This window comes from Polypterus senegalus, chromosome 4 (assembly GCF_016835505.1).
Source record: "Polypterus senegalus isolate Bchr_013 chromosome 4, ASM1683550v1, whole genome shotgun sequence".
Classification (NCBI taxonomy): Eukaryota; Metazoa; Chordata; class Cladistia; order Polypteriformes; family Polypteridae; genus Polypterus; species Polypterus senegalus.
The window spans coordinates 238,693,783-238,709,782 of record NC_053157.1 but is presented as its reverse complement, the minus strand read 5'-3'; the positions used below and the strand labels follow the sequence as shown (position 1 = coordinate 238,709,782).

General features: G+C 42.6%; 1 protein-coding gene across 1 annotated transcript; it reads right to left on the bottom strand.

Annotated features, from left to right (window-relative positions):
- Window positions 1-3,437: 3,437 nt before the first annotated feature.
- On the bottom strand, window positions 3,438-6,376 carry LOC120528295 (zona pellucida sperm-binding protein 3-like). The gene is made up of 9 exons (XM_039752440.1): window positions 5,997-6,376; window positions 4,954-5,072; window positions 4,683-4,786; window positions 4,429-4,603; window positions 4,235-4,355; window positions 4,063-4,154; window positions 3,871-3,984; window positions 3,676-3,801; window positions 3,438-3,555 (listed from the first exon to the last, which is right to left on the bottom strand). Exons 1-7 carry the CDS (start codon window positions 6,336-6,338, stop codon window positions 3,891-3,893), a joined length of 1,047 nt encoding a protein of 348 aa, XP_039608374.1. The 5' UTR covers window positions 6,339-6,376; the 3' UTR covers window positions 3,438-3,555; window positions 3,676-3,801; window positions 3,871-3,890.
- Window positions 6,377-16,000: the final 9,624 nt, after the last annotated feature.

Genomic DNA, 16,000 nt, shown 5'->3' with positions numbered 1-16,000 from the left:
TAATTTTTTGTTTGAAAAATACAGCAATGTTCTCACAGGTTTCACTGGAAGTATTCTGGGGGCATTCCTTTGTGTAACCTGGTTTAACAGACGATCAATTGTTGAAAATAAGACTCTGGGATTACTAGCTTTGTTATTTATAATATTAGAGAAATAGCAGCGCCTCTCAAGGCGGACTGTGTTATTGTATTCTGTTATTTTAGCCTTCAATATCTCATAATGGATAGTTAGTTTAGTTTTCCTCAATAAAAGACTGAAGAGACCCTTTCACTGTCAAGGGTATTCCTGTGCTGGACAGTAAGATGATGATGCCAAGTTGAATCCATCCTCAGTAGGAAACACAAAAAGATTACAGAAAAGCAATTCTTTTTCTGCAGACTATGTAACATATGAGGAGCATTCAAATGGGAAATCTTGGAGTGTAACTGCAGTACAACCAGCAAACACGAGGTATGACCAAACACCCAAACCCACAATGCAACAGAGCCCCTGAACAAAGACAAGGCGATTTTGTCATCCTTCTCAGTGTCAAAGACCACGTGGTGCTCTATAAACGAATGGAGGTGATGCATTTTCCTGTCTAATCAAAGGACAAAAATAAGCACACCAGATATAATTTTGGTTGCAAGACAGTTTGCAACATCAGTTTGTTCGCTTTACCCCCAGCAATCTAAATTTGAGTGGTTTTGGGTTTCTTCCAAATTTAATCTGTGGATACACAATCAGAGAGTGGGACAGGTGCCAGTAGTGGAAACAAGAGCTTATAACCAGATAGAAACTTAAAAGCGCATTTGACAGGCCCCCCATAACATATAAATGTAAAATGCTCTTGAAAGAAGTTTTTCCTTTTTGTTAAGTGCTGGTGTGATTTTGGTGCATAGAGGTGCGCATGAGCAAGATTTTATTTTGTTTTTTTAATATAATAAAAAGGAGACTGCATGACCTTTTTTTACCCTGATCAAGAACCTTCAGAGAGTTATGTTATTCTTCCGACATCAGTATATTACCCAAGCGTACGCTATTAAAAGATTTCTTGCTATTGCAAAGAAATTTAGTCTTCATGTCAACACCCACAAAAACAATTTAAAAAACATTAAAAAGCTGGTCTGGAATGAAACAAGCAAAAGCTGCCAAAAACCTGACAGTTTAGCTATTGTTCAAGTTAGTAATGGGCCCCAAAAACACTAAAAAAAAAAAAAAAAGCAACATTTAAAAGCTGGTCTGGAATGAGTTTGAGAAATTCTTAAGAATTAAGAATTAAGGTCCTCAATCACGGAGGGCTGCAGTGGCTGCAGGTTTTTATTCCGTCTACCATCATGTACAGGTCGGGTCTTGAAACCCGAAAAGTCGATCATATCAGACCGACTTGTACGCCCGTTCAAAAATGCGACACTTAATTTTTCTTTTACATGTTCTTGCCTCCTTCAATCTCACATCAGTTTCTCAGACACATTGAATTTTGCTGCAGCACCGTAGTTGCCAATTTCTTTCCGTTCAACGTTTAATTTAAAACCAGCTTTATATTTTCTTCTGATCGGACGCTTCATCGTAGATAAGGGATGCTCTTACGTTGAAGTTGCGAGATACACGAAAAAAAAAAACGTCGCTTTGGAGTAGTTTGGGTATTACCGTGTGGTCACGTGGGCACAGAAGAGCGAGATTAGGCGCCGACGCTGATACAGCGCATTGCCGCACCCACATAAAGGCCGTGTGCTCCGTTACTCTCAGGTGGGCGTTAGCATATCGTAATCTCTTGGACCAATAGAGAGTGAGCTTTCCGCATTCGATTATACGAGCGACATTATAAAATAGTAGAAATTGTACGATAAAAATCAAGCTCTGACTTATCCACGGGAGAACTTGTCCGCGAGTACGGTAATTAGAAAGCAGTCCATGCGGATGATGAAACTTGGTATTGAACTATTTAGATTTTTAATGCTAGCATTCATCCAAGAGCAATTGCACTGTAGAGAGTGTCCCTCAAAGAGAACATATCCATGTGTTTCACGGACCAGAACAGATTTAAACTTAATGGTCCTGCCAATTCCTCTCATTCATTTCTAAACTTGTTTTTATTTTTTTAATCACCGATAGTTCATAGCAAGTACGGGAGCTGGAGAGCTGCTGCTTGGTTTATTGGTTATGTGCATCTCATTAATGAATGTCTGATAAAGATAACGGGCAACAATTAAAACTTAATGCTGCTTAAATCTAATAAGCAATTAGGATTTGTGAACGGTAACAGGCAAGAGAACTAAAATTAAGATCCAAAACATTGCTTTGCTAGTAAAAAGGTTCTAATGAAGAAATCGGTTAGAAGTGAAAACCTGCAACCATAACAGACCCCCAGGACTGTAATTGAGGACCCCTGCTTCTAGTGAAAAATTTAAAACCTGTACCTCTTTCAATACAACAGAATCCTTGTTACAAGGAACTTTGTTGTTGCACCAGTTGGTGTTATTTAATGAAATCCCAGAAACGACAAGAAAAAAAAAATATCAAGTTTGATTCGTATCCACCATGGAAAATAGATCTTTAGTTCTGACATCCCAGCTGGATCATGAAACAGAGCAAAATATATATATACACACACACTTTTAAATTAAATGAATTGCTGTTCTTGCAGCAAGAACCTGTCTTAGTGGAGAAAGATACTCCATCTCAAAGATCACTCAAAATAAAGATCTGACAGCAGGGTTACTCAGTTATGAGTGCCATTAAGATTCAGTCCACAAAAAGGGTCTTTAAGTCAAAGCCAAAATGTTTTGCTCAATGAGACACTTCATGCTGGACACCCAGGATTTTGGTCCTGTCAGCTTGTTTTAAATTTGTTTCTAGCCTAACAGTTTGTCACGGGTAGGGTCTGTAAATTTAGACACTTGTTTGCCTCCCCACCCCATTAAGTTTAGTCCCCTACTTTGTGATCCTGATGCATACAGAAAACAAATGTTTTGGGTTTAAGAGCTGCTGGGCTTGTCTGAATGCAGAGAAAATGCTATAAAACTGATAACAAATGACATGGGCTGCCACATTCATATCCCCCCATCCCACATATAGAGGCTCAGGTCTAGATTGTGCCATTTTAATGAATAGCTGCTGTGATGTCTGAACTCTGGTGGGTCCCAGAGATTAAGAGCAATGGGAGATCTGCCATCCAAAATCTGACACGAGTGCATGGAGACTTTTGCCTCGACTAGTAGGCACATTTGTGGAGAGGATACTTTCTACCAAAGTTGGTTAGAGAGAAGCTTCTTTAGTACTCACACCTAAAATTCCAAGCAAACTGATGGTCAGAGATTGTTGCATGAGGTAGTGGCCATGCATGTGGCACCATCTGTCTAGAAGATTCAGAAAGACCTGAATGCTATTTAAATAGGCACCAGTACACCACCCCCTGAAAATATACTATAGGCAATGCTGTGAACTTTAAAAATTTTTATTGCTTAGTATTAACAGAGCCCTTTGCTTTTCTGTATGTAAAGAATAGCACAGCCACACAGGAGACAGCCAGGACACCTACAACAGCACCAAGGATGGAATCTTGGAATTGGGAGTCTGCAAGGAGAAAAGACAGACATTAGGAATGAAGAAAACCTCAACACACTGCAACTCACTAGGCTAGATTCAAAAGCAGTCCTTAACATGACTTGCATTTACACTGTACAGACAAGTTACCTGCAGAGACTTCATCTTGCCGAGGAGACAAGGCCTGAGATACAGAGGACAAAGGAGAGACCTTCTCCAGAAAAAGAGGGCCAACAGAAATGGTCTCCTGCCATCCAGCTGGTGCACTCACTTCACCTGCAAAACACAATTAGTTGGTGTATCCCAGACTGGACACTACAGAAGCCTGCTGTAAAGGTCACTTACTTGCTCTCCTGCCTCTGTGTTTAGGGGCACCAGAGCCCCTCCTGAACGGAGGGGTTGGCACAGCTTGTGTCACAGCAGCTACAGACAGCATTGTTCCCATCCACTGAGCTCCACCTGAAAGCACAGCCACCAATCACAACCTGCTACCTCATCTGAACAGGTGCACCCTCATCCTCCCAGTCAGTCGCTTACTGGCTCAGTGCAGAGTCATATGAACAATCCTTATTCAAAGGATCAACATTAGCAGACGCCAAGGTCACCTTCAGATGGCAGGTAATGAAGATCTGCAAGTAGACATGCAAGAGTACTGTCAAACCTGGGAGATCCAATGAGATTCCTCCAAAGATGGATGGAAAGGACTTACTGAACTAGTAGTCAGGCCATAAAACCTGAAGGCATCCAGCTGGAACTGCATTACAGACTGGGCAACTCTGGGGGACACGAACTGGGAATTGGAGCCTGTCAGTTGGCTGTCTAAGAAACACCTGCAATACACAAGATGGACCATAGCATTGCGTTTCCAGACCAAGATCTAGTCCGACTATTCCTCACACCCACCCATTATTCCCAATGAAGGTGTAGGCTGGGGCTGATGCATTGGACCCAGGAGTGGCCACACAGCGGTCCACAAAGACACGGAGAGGCTCATGGTTAGTGCTGTCCACAGACGCTTGAAGGTTAATGAGGTCTCCTAGGAAGAAGGTGTTGGATGGACTCGGCCCACTCCAGTCACCTGCAGACAGGAATGTTACAAGGTGTTCAGATCACATTAGTGCAAATGGAAAGTAGGATTTTTAAATGTGTACACCTACTGCTCATTATAACAAGCGAGAAGCCTAGAACGTCCTCGGCCGATATTGTGGAGGTGTAGGGAACCCAAGTGGGGTTTAAAGCATTGCTGCTTACATTGTGTAGCCTGGGGAAAAAAAAGGACAATAGAAAGGTGAGCAACATGACAGGTCTTCAAATCAGGGTAGATTCTTGTAGCTTAACACGTCATAATGTGCTGTACATCGCATCCGTTTTGCACTTGGCCAAGTATATACTAATGCAAATACAGACAAGTGGACTTGGTTCCCTTACCTGTTGTATTGGCATTCAATCTGCACCACAGCTGGATTTGTTCTTACAATGGGAAGACCATCAATTGGAGAAGGATTGTAGTCCAGGGAGAAGGTGTACACGATAAGAGCTCCCAGCATCTAAAGAGCCAACAGTTTAGGGCTATTCAGCTGACAATGCTAAACTATAAGAGCAAAAACATCTAGATTGGACTCGAACAGCACAGTCAGAGACCCTTTGTAGTGAAAAGGTTTAATCAATACAAGTTGCATAAAGCAATTCCCTTTGTAACTTTTCAGTAGAAATGCCAAGCAAAATGACGCCTTTTATTGGCCAACTAAAAAGATTACAATATGCAAGCTTTCGAGGCAACTCGGGCCCCTTCAGGCAAGATGTAAATCTTTCAGGATTGTAACAAAAATAATCTGTTTAAAGGCTCCAGATATCCTTTTCTTGATCTGTAAAGATCTCCCACCAAAGGGCTGACTACTGGCCTTTCACCCAAAAGGTTACTTAACCAAATGTCCAAGCAGTACACCTCTGCCAATTTTTAGTACCGATGTTCAAACCAGTTTACTCACCATATCGATTAAAGCATATTGAAATGGTTTGGGGTGTTAAATTGTAGATTTCACACCTGAAAGCTTTAGGAATGCGGGTTTGTGAGGGAAAATGGAAAAACCTCAACTTAGGTTTAGTCAACTTAACTGAACAGAATTTAGAAGGCTTCTTCAAAGGAATAATCTGATATTTAGAATGCCCACATACAGGTCACGAGTGGGCACTGCACCACCGATAAAGGGTCTATGCACACAATGCAGGCTTAACTACTCAATTCTCCTTTCTTGCCTATGCTGTACTAAAGCCTATGAGCAATCAGTCCGCTATGAAAACGTAAAGAAAGAGAGGATCTCGTTAAAGCGTGCCTGATCAATTGCGACTTGTGCGCCAAAACGTCATACGAACATAAACCAGACCTGAGCCACATACGAGAGCTTTCAGTAGTAATCATCGAGAAACAAGATTAGGAAAAGGACAAATGCGAGAGCACTTCATCAGCTCACCTCCACGGTGCTCCCGCAGCCCTGCAGAGGCGCTTCGATCACAAAAGGCTGAGCACCGGCCGGGCTGGTGACGCCACATCCACCCATGGAAAGATCAGAAGGCTGCACCGGCTTTTGGATGCCCAACAAGTCCGGACTGATGGTGACGATCACCTCACTGTCGGTGCACTGAGCGGTTACGGTCTGCGGAGCGCCAGCTCTCGGCTCAACATAATGCATGACCGCGGGCTTCTGGTGTTTTGCGATTTGCTTCCGTCCTTTGAAACGGGGCTGAGCAAAAGCATCGCAGAAGATAAAGAGCAGCAACACCACGGCTATCTGACCCTTGTCTTTAGACCACATTTTGAAACAGCAAAGCACAGTAAAGTTTGAAGCACAGCACAGTCTTTGTATACACGAATGAAGGCGGTCGACCGCTTAATGATAATAACACGTGCGGAGAAAAAGATCACCAATCAGACACCAATCGCGTTTGAAATAATCAAGACGCATGAAATACTGAGGTTAATTACGGGAAACAGATCATAAAATTCGAATCACAAATTAAAGCATGCCAACGCGTAAGATCATCTCTGGCAGTAAACTAGCAGTTCTTATGTGGATCACGCAGCCGCCAATTGGGTTTTAAATCCCTCGGTAATTAAAACCTATTTGCTTTGCGTAAGTGAAGAATAAAGTGAACTAAATGTTAAGTGTGATGCCTTGAAGAAGTTTCACTTACGAGATTTGGGGGCGTGTTGTGCTTTGCAGACTAACACGGAAGACTAATGGAATATTGGACAAATGTAGTTAAAGTTGAATGTAGTCAAATGTTTTGTGGTAATGGGGTGCTACTAAAACGTTTTTATGTAGCTTCGATTTAATCTCACTTTGCATCAAATTCATTTGAAAACGTTTGGAGTGATGCAGACAGCTCTAAGGAACTGTTTTGGTAAAATCAAATCAGCTTTGCAAAGCGGAGACAGGACAAATATCTTTCCATTCACATTGATTTCATATCTGATTGATTAAGTGAAAAAGGTCATAAAGTAAATCACCTTGTAAAAAAAAAATAGTGGAAAGCAACCTCAGGACAGGCAGGCCCAGTTTTGGGTGGATTGGTTCAAACAATGCAGAGACGATGATAAATATTATTTTTGAGCCAAACAGTGGCAGTGCCTGTGACTGCTCCATTGTTGTCATAATCTGGAAGTGGACCTCAGATAACATAAAGAAATCTTCCTTTTTTGCCTATTTATGTAATAGTGAATCAACAGTTTTGTGGTGTAAAAGTGACCAGGAACGGCACTTGAACCTCTCAGGTTCTTTTTATACTGGTGCACAATATACGTATTCAACATTCACTGGGCACAAATAAGCTGAAATGCAAAGTAAGAATATCTCAACATCGGTCAAGGTAACCTACCTCAAGTTCAATGTCTTATCAGGGGCTGGAAGCCATTTGACTCATGAGACATCCCTAGCTGCCAGGATTCACTTTAAAATAATTTAATAGTAATATGTCTCTAACGATAGGTCTAATGCTGTAGTCACATGGCCTGGGAGGGCAGAAAATAATAAAAATCCAGGGGTTGTGATGAAAGGGAAAAAGAAACAAAATATTCAAGAGAGCAAAGGCCAAAAGAGCGTACACACTGACATTTTCCAGCTCTTTTGTAACAATTGGAGTTGATTAATGGGGTGCGGAGTAAGTGATGTCTAATTTTGTTTCCCCCGCTTTCTGTTTCAAAGTATTGAATTGCTGTGGACAACGATAAACGTACAAGACCAAAAACATCTTCATGAACAATGAAAGCTGCATGAAAGTAGCGCCAGTCATCTCAGGCAGTGTTTGTCAACCTCTGTATCGCAGCACAATGGTGTGCCATGACAGCTATCCAGTTGTGCCATCGAAATAATAGTGTAACGCACCTGGGTCTGAACCTGAGAGGGACAACATCCTCAGGTGGGCAAGACCTGTCTGAGGAGGACAGGACTACCTGGAGAAGCTGGCGTAAAAGCAGCTCTATTATCACTATGCTGCCAACACAGCTCCCCTGGCTGCTTGGGTGTGTGGTCGCCAGCGAGTGGATAGTTGGCATACAAGCTGATTCTGAGGCAGAGAGGGCCGGGCAAAGGGACAAAGTAACTGGGAGGTGCCACCAATGTGCTCACTAAGTGCTGTGAATGCTGATCTCGGAGCTGCTTTTTTACTCCCACCCGTTCGGACAGTTGAGCACAAGTATCAGAATGAGTGTGTTTGTGGTTAGCAAAATTGTGGGGTGCCTTGGGATCTTTTTGGTTACAAAAAGTGGGCCACCTAAGAAAAAAAGCTGGAAAACACGGATCTAGACAATCAGAAAGCACATGAGAATTCTTTCAGGCCTGAAGGAAAGGAGGAAAAATTAATATTCAAGGAAATGCAGACATCCTGATCTTAAAGACAGAATAAGGTTTAGCTTGGATGTGTCCTGTGGGAGTAGTACAAGACAGGGTGGGGGTGAATGATGTGTCAGGATGTGGGGGTCTGTGGATCTTACAGTGTGAGATTGTGCCAAGGTGAGATGAGACTGGCAAACCTCCATAGGACTGGGTAGACTGGCAGCAAGTGTAGAATAAAACTAGGGTGGGAATGTCTCTGTGGGTGGGCTAAATGATGAACTAATGTGTGGAAAACAGTGGAAATGGCCAAGGAGTGGGCACTCGATTAGCAGAAGTAGAATAAGATTTGGAGTCATGCTATGGATATGTTGTAAGGCAGACGGAAGTGCACGTTTATGGAAGATTATGGAGCTGGGGTGCAGACATTATGGTGTGCGCTTTGGCAAAATGGGGAACTGGGCAAGTTGGCAGAGGACTGGGAAATTTAGAGTCAGGTGTAGAATAAAATTTGGGTGGCAGGGGTACACCTGTTCTTTTAAACATCTGTAGAACAAATTAGGGAAAGAATAAAGGGGGCTGCGGATGTGGTTGTCACAGACTGAAGTTTTGCCAAACAGTAGCAAATGGAAAGCTGGCATCATATTGGACAGCATGGAGGAATGCGTTGAAAATATTATAGTCTGGATTTGTCGTATGGATCTGGTACTGAAGAGACCAAGATGCACATTGAAACTATGATGGGGACCGTAAGAGCAGGTGGAATAACAGGATAGATAGATAGATAGATAGATAGATAGATAGATAGATAGATAGATAGATAGATAGATAGATAGATAGATAGATAGATAGATAGATAGATAGATAGATAGATAGATAGATAGATAGAGATATTTTTTATTTTTAAAAACAAACTTTATTAAATAAACACAGGAATAAATACAAAAAACACAGTAAACTCAAATTCTTAAGTCTTACCAAAAAACGTACACACTTTCCTAATGATGAATATTCATTTTTAAACCATTACATATTCAAATTGTTCTTGGAGTATATATTTATCTAATCCCTCCCATTGTTTCCACCCTCCAATCCCACTTATTCTCAATTTATCAACCCAATTTATAAAGGAATGAAACACCAAAGTCAGAGCACAAATTGCAAATTATCTTCATCACATACACAAAGCACATTATTCACGCACCACATTTCCTTAAACTTTGCTAAATTATTTGTGGACTTATAAAAATTAAAATCCACTAATATCCTACTTTCACATACTTTTCTAAAAAGACAACAACATCTTCAATTCCACTCCCAGTAATCTTGTTTTTACGGTCTTCCATATTGACAGTTTTGCTTGCCCGATAATAAAATTAATTAAGTTTGTATTTTCTCTGGTGTGTTTAGTAATTTTAACCCCAAACACAAACACCGTGCCATTATACGGGACCCCCAGCCCTTCTACTATTCTTTCAATTTTACTAAAAAAGGTCTGGAGCCTCTCACAATACATAAAAGCATGAAAGACACTTTCCCTCAGACCACAAAAAGGGCAGCAATCTGAGACCCCCGGACATATAATCGATAAGAAGGAGTTCACCGCTAGTATCCCATGTACCAACCTCCACTGCAGGTCTCCCACCCTACTGGCCAATGGCGGCTTGTACAACGACCTCCATGCGGGGTTCAGTCCTAGAGGGGCTCCAAGCTTGTCTCTCCATGGTGTGTCGTGTTTGTGTCCTCAGCTGCTCCAGGTTGTTCACCTTCACACAAATCCTGTACAGCTGTTTCCCCGGCACTGTAGGTAGAGATAACGCCTCTAGAGAACTTAAGGCTAAAACATTAGTCTCACCATCCCTCAGTTCAACAGCCGGAGACACAGTAAGCGTTGGAAAAGGCGTTTTGTCAATTGGCTTCAGTTGTGATGAGAAAATTCTATGCAGGAGTGTCATGGATTCCCTGTCCATTGATGATTGTACCTGCCACAGAAACTTCTCCATTAGCGGACTGAGTGCACTCCTGTCTCCACTGCTACCACTTGTGCACTTTTCCAAGTGTAATTTTCCCAGTCAATTATGTCCTTTATTGTGGTTATTCCATGTATTATGAAATGATTAATAAAATTTTCAGAAAGTCCTGTAGCAGTGCCAACAGCAGGATTGTAGAACAGCGGTTCATCAAGGACCCAAAATGTGGAGAGGTCATCACAGTCCTTTTTTATCAACAGCAGTTGCCACGCTGCTAAAAGGCTTTTATAAAACTCTGGCACCTGTAAAGTCTTGATCTTATCCAAGTGGCACAGCAGTAAACTTTTCCCAAGTCCCATATGCCTGGCCTGTTTAAAGAAGAGTACGGCTAAGTTCATCCACTGGCTCTGCTCAACAGGATACAACAGTTTTTGAATGGTCTGAAGGCGGAAAGCAGCAATCCTGCTGGTAATGTCAATAAGTCCTTGTCCGCCTTCATCCAATGGTAAAAATAGAACGCCCTTCTGTATCCAATGGGTACCAGTCCAAAAGAAATCCATGATCGCCTTCTGTATCTGCTGAACAAGCAAAAGTGGAGGTTGTAGACAAATACACTTATGCCACAGGCTGGAGGTCACCAGGTTATTAATGACCAGCATCCGTCCTCTATAGGATAACTGAGGGAGTATCCACTTCCATTTGGCAAGCCGAGCTGTAACCTTGTCCAACAGACCCTCCCAGTTCTTTTGGATGTAGTGGTCATCTCCAAGATGGACTCCCAGGTACAGGAAGCCTCCAGTTGTCCACTGCAGACCTCCTTCCAGTCGAGGAGGACTACATCCTGTCCAGTTCCCCACCAGCACTGCACTACTTTTGTTCCAATTCACTTTAGCCGAAGACGCTTTACTGTAATTCTGTAGACCTTCTGTTAATTTGCCCAAATCCTTCTGGCATGTGATGACTACAGCAAGATCATCTGCATAAGCAGTGACTTTCACAGGGTCCATGTTGCAGTTGGGGATGGAGAGACCAGTCAGCACCTTCCTCAGGTGCACCAGGAAAGGCTCCAGCGCCAGAGCATATAACATGCCGGACAAAGAACAGCCCTGTCTGACTCCTCTTCTGACACTGAAAGGCCGCACAAGCCACCATTGACCTTTATGATACCAGAAATGTCACTATAAAGTAAGCGAATATGTTCAATAAAAGACCCCCCAAACCCAAACGCCCTCATGGCATTCCATAAAAAAGAGTGACTGACCCTGTCAAAAGCTTTTCCTGGTCAAGAAAAATAAGACCAGTCCGAAAACCAAACAGTTCTGCAGCAGCCAAAATGTCCCGAATTAAAAAATGTTATTAAAGATGGACCTGCCAGCCACGCAGTAATTCTGATCAGGATGCACCACTCTCCCTAAAACTTGGACCATCCTGTTGGCTAAGGCTTTAGAGAGAACTTTATAATCAGCGCATAAGAGAGACACAGGCCGCCAGTTCTTAATGAGACACAAGTCTCCCTTCTTCGGCAGCAGCGTGATCACAGCTCTACGGCAGCTCTGTGGTAACAAGCCGGTCTTAAAACTCCACCGGAACACTTCCAATAAGTCCAGGCCGATGACATCCCAGAACTCTTTATAAAACTCCACTGGTAACCCATCGATTCCAGGGACCTTCCCTGTTTTCAGCTGTCCCAGGGCTGTGGTGAGTTCTGCGAAGGTCACCTCTCTATTTAGTCTGCCACATCTGCATTGGGCAGCTGCGGTAAGTCCTGCAAAAAGGCCTGTTGGTCTTCACTGCCACCATCACCATCTGCAGCAAACAGAAGTTCATAAAATTCGCGGACCACCTGCCTTATTTCACTGGGCTCTTGTGTCTCTCTGCCATCGGGTGTTCTTATGCAATGTAAGATTTTACTCTGCGAGTTTTTTTTCTCTAAACCAAAAAAGTATTGAGTTGGTGCATCCATCTCAGTCAGTCGTTGAAAGCGGGCCCTCACTAAAGCCCCCTGAGCTCTGGTCTCAAGCAGGTGAGCCAACCCCAGTTTAGCAGAAGTCAGGCTCGCCTGAAGCTGCTCATTTGGACCCTTCTCTAGAAGCTGTTGAAATTCAGCTATTTTAATTTCTAAAGCTGCCATTTCTGACCGCAATACTTGGGTGACATTTCTGGTATACTCCTGACACAAGGCCCGGATGTGACTCTTCCCAACCTCCCACCACTGTTGTAAGCTGGTGAACTCCTTCTTCATAGCCTTCCAGCCTCCCCAGAAATGAACAAATAACTCTTTAAAGTTCTGATCTTTAAGGAGGAGTGTGTTAAAATGCCAGTATGGACTACGGGTCTGTAAATGTTACAAATAAGTGTACAACACACCAGACTGTGATCAGAGAATCCTGTAGGCACAATAGAGCACACCTTAAATAAACCTAACAGGTGCTTGAAACTATAAAAATGATCGAGTCTCGCCATTGAGATCGTATTTCCACTCGTCCGCCCCCAGGTGTATTGCCGACAGGCCCCATTTTTTGCCCTCCATACATCTTCCAGCCCAGAGTCCTTAATTATTTTACCTAAAGCTCGTGCTGAGCGAGGGTGCGGTTCCAGCCCATTATTTCTGTCCATTCTGGTATCAAGTGTACAATTAAAATCCCCTCCTAACACCACCACTTCCTCAGGGTCACACTTGGATAAAAGATCCCCTAACTTGTTAAAGAAGTGGAGCCTCACCTCACCCTCATTCGAGGCATACATTAATGAAAGTGACGACACTGCCATGAAATTTCACCGTTACTTTCAGGAGTCGCCCTTTCACCAGCTCCTCAGTACTGCAAACTTCTACTTGAAATCCTCCAAGAAATAAAATGGCCACTCCAGCACTAATATTTGTTCCATTACTAAAAAAATGTCCCCCTTCCAATCTCTGCTCCACTCCCACTGATTTTGCTCATCAATGTGGGTTTCTTGTAGAAAGGTGACATTCAAGTCTTTCTGTCTGATAAAATCAAACAATACGACCCTCTTATCTGGACTTCTCCCACCGTTAATATTTAGGGTTCCTATGTGTACACTTGCCATGGTAACAGAATAGATAGATGAACACACAATAAAACACAGGGACCACCACAAAGACTGTGGAGTGGATTTAACAGGGGCTTAGCCATTAGGTGGTGTTTAGATTGGACTGTTTTCTCAGTTTACTTGTTAAATTCTTTAGCCTCACGAGCTCTTTAACATCAAACATTGCTGAGGCTGCTTTGTCTCGCCGCAACCCGCGGACAGACGATAGAAAGAGGTCAATGTCAGGGAAAAATTCGGCCACATCCACCCCCTTTTTTCCGGCGGTATTCACCAAAAACTCTTTCACACTTTGAGCGCTGTAACCCCCCCTGGCTTTTAACTCTGGGGGCTCCGAGGCAGCAGACCCATCGGAGATATTACCGTCGTCGTGCTCTTCCCCGACACTCCCCGCATTTGAGACGTTATCGGCCGTCTCCGCGAAGACGGAAAATCCTCCTGACAAGGACCATAGGCGGATCCTCTCCAACGACCCCGAGCCCTGACTTAAAACAATTTTCTTTCGTGCCCGATCTTCTCTTTCTCCTTGCCTTTTCTGAGCAGGACGTTTAAATTCACTTTTTTCCTCTGTCTCGTTGCTGCCTCCCTCGTCCATATCAATGTCTCCCCACACACTTTCTGCTGCAGCCGCTGTTTGATCTACCGTTTCACTACCGCCTTCATTCGGCTCATCTCTGGGAGGCACTTGATTCTCCTGCCCTTCAGCTCTAGTAGCATTTTTATTCTTATCACCTTGCGCCTCTGCGCCATCAGCCACAATTTCGTGATCTACCACTTTCTGCCCCTCTATTTCTGTATTTGTACGGCTAGTTTTCTTGTTCCCGTGTTGTTTCTCAGGACACTGTTTAATTAAATGAGCTTCACTCCCGCACCCAAAACATTTCATTTCGTTAGAAGTGACGAAAATCACATAATCGAAACCGTCCACTCTAAACTTCATTGCCACATTTAATTCGTCATCCATTCTATTTAAAACCATAAAAACTTGTCATCTAAATGACAAGACATGTTTCAAATCAGGCGATTTACAACCTAAACGAATGTACCGAATTTTCGATACCAGACGCCCATGCCGCTCCAACTCTTTCGCTATAGTTTCATTTTTGAGAAAGGGCGGCGCATTCGAAATTGTTACTCTACGGGACGGGACGGCTAAAGGGGAAACCTGTACAAAGGAGCCATTAATAACCACCCCCTTCTCAACCACTGTGGGAACTAAATCCACAGAGCTCAAAAAAACCACGATATTCCCGCTCATTTTTGAAGCTGACTTAATATTGTCACATCCGACCACTTCACCTACCGCCAAAACCCCCGCCTCTAAAGGAACAAACTCCTCCGATATAAATTTAATCCCATGGCGGCGGCTCAGACGCTCAAGATTAGCAGCCATTGCGGCTGCCGTGGCCTAAGCCACTCAGTACAAAAACAAGTGTAGCTGTTTACACCAAAGAAAAGATAGAAATAAGAAACTAGAAAATTAGAAGAAGAAAAAAATCACCACACTCACCTCACAGCGTCCACCACCAGTTCCATTCGCTCACACTCAATACAACCACCCAGCATGCACAGCGACAGCAAAACAGGAAGGAGATAGATAGATAGATAGATAGAGCTACGTATATAGATAGATAGATAGATAGATAGATAGATAGATAGATAGATAGATAGATAGATAGATAGATAGATAGATAGATCTGCGTTTGAAATGATCTTATTAGTGATCAAAAGATTGATTTTATTGCGCTAAATGAAACATGGCTTAATTCAAATGGGGCGGCAGTTTTAATCGAATCTGCGCCTCCAGATTACAGTTTTACTCGTGCAGACCGCCAGGGGAAAAAGGGGGGCGGATTGGCAAACATTTACTCGAGCCGATTAAAATGTAAAGATGTTAGTTTTGGTAAATTTAAGTCCTTTGAGTATCTCGCCGTTGTTATTCATGGAGATTCTCACGTTCTCGTATTATTCGTGTATAGACCTCTTAAATATAACGCGTCTTTCCTTGAGGAATTCTCTGACTTAATGTCAATTTTAGTTACAAACTATAACACACTCTTAATAGTCGGCGACTTTAACTTTCATGTCGACAATCAGTGTGACCAAAAGGTAAAGGAATTCATGAACCTCCTGGACTCTTTTGATTTGAGGCAGCTCGTTAATCAGCCTACACATAAAGCAGGTCATACGTTAGACTTAGTGATTACTAAAGGACTTAAAGTTGATATAAAGCAGGTCACTGATATCGGTCTATCAGACCATTTCCTTCTACTATTTAATATAGAAATAAAGATAGAAAACACTCATGAGAAGCATTTTGTTAAAAAACGCTTCTTTGACTCATCAGCAGCTTTAAAGCTTACAACTATTCTAAGCAATCAGTCCGTTTATAATGCCAACTATAATACCGAGGATAATGTAAATAGTAAGGTGGAAAACTTTAATTGTAAAGTAAGAACTGCTGTTGACATAGTTGCACCTGAAAAGACAGTTAAAAAATCCTCTAGTACTGTTATTCCATGGAAGACCCAAAGAGTGTCTGATTTAAAAGAACATGTCGTAGAGCTGAGCGTAAATGGAGGAAAACTAAACTAACTATCCATTATG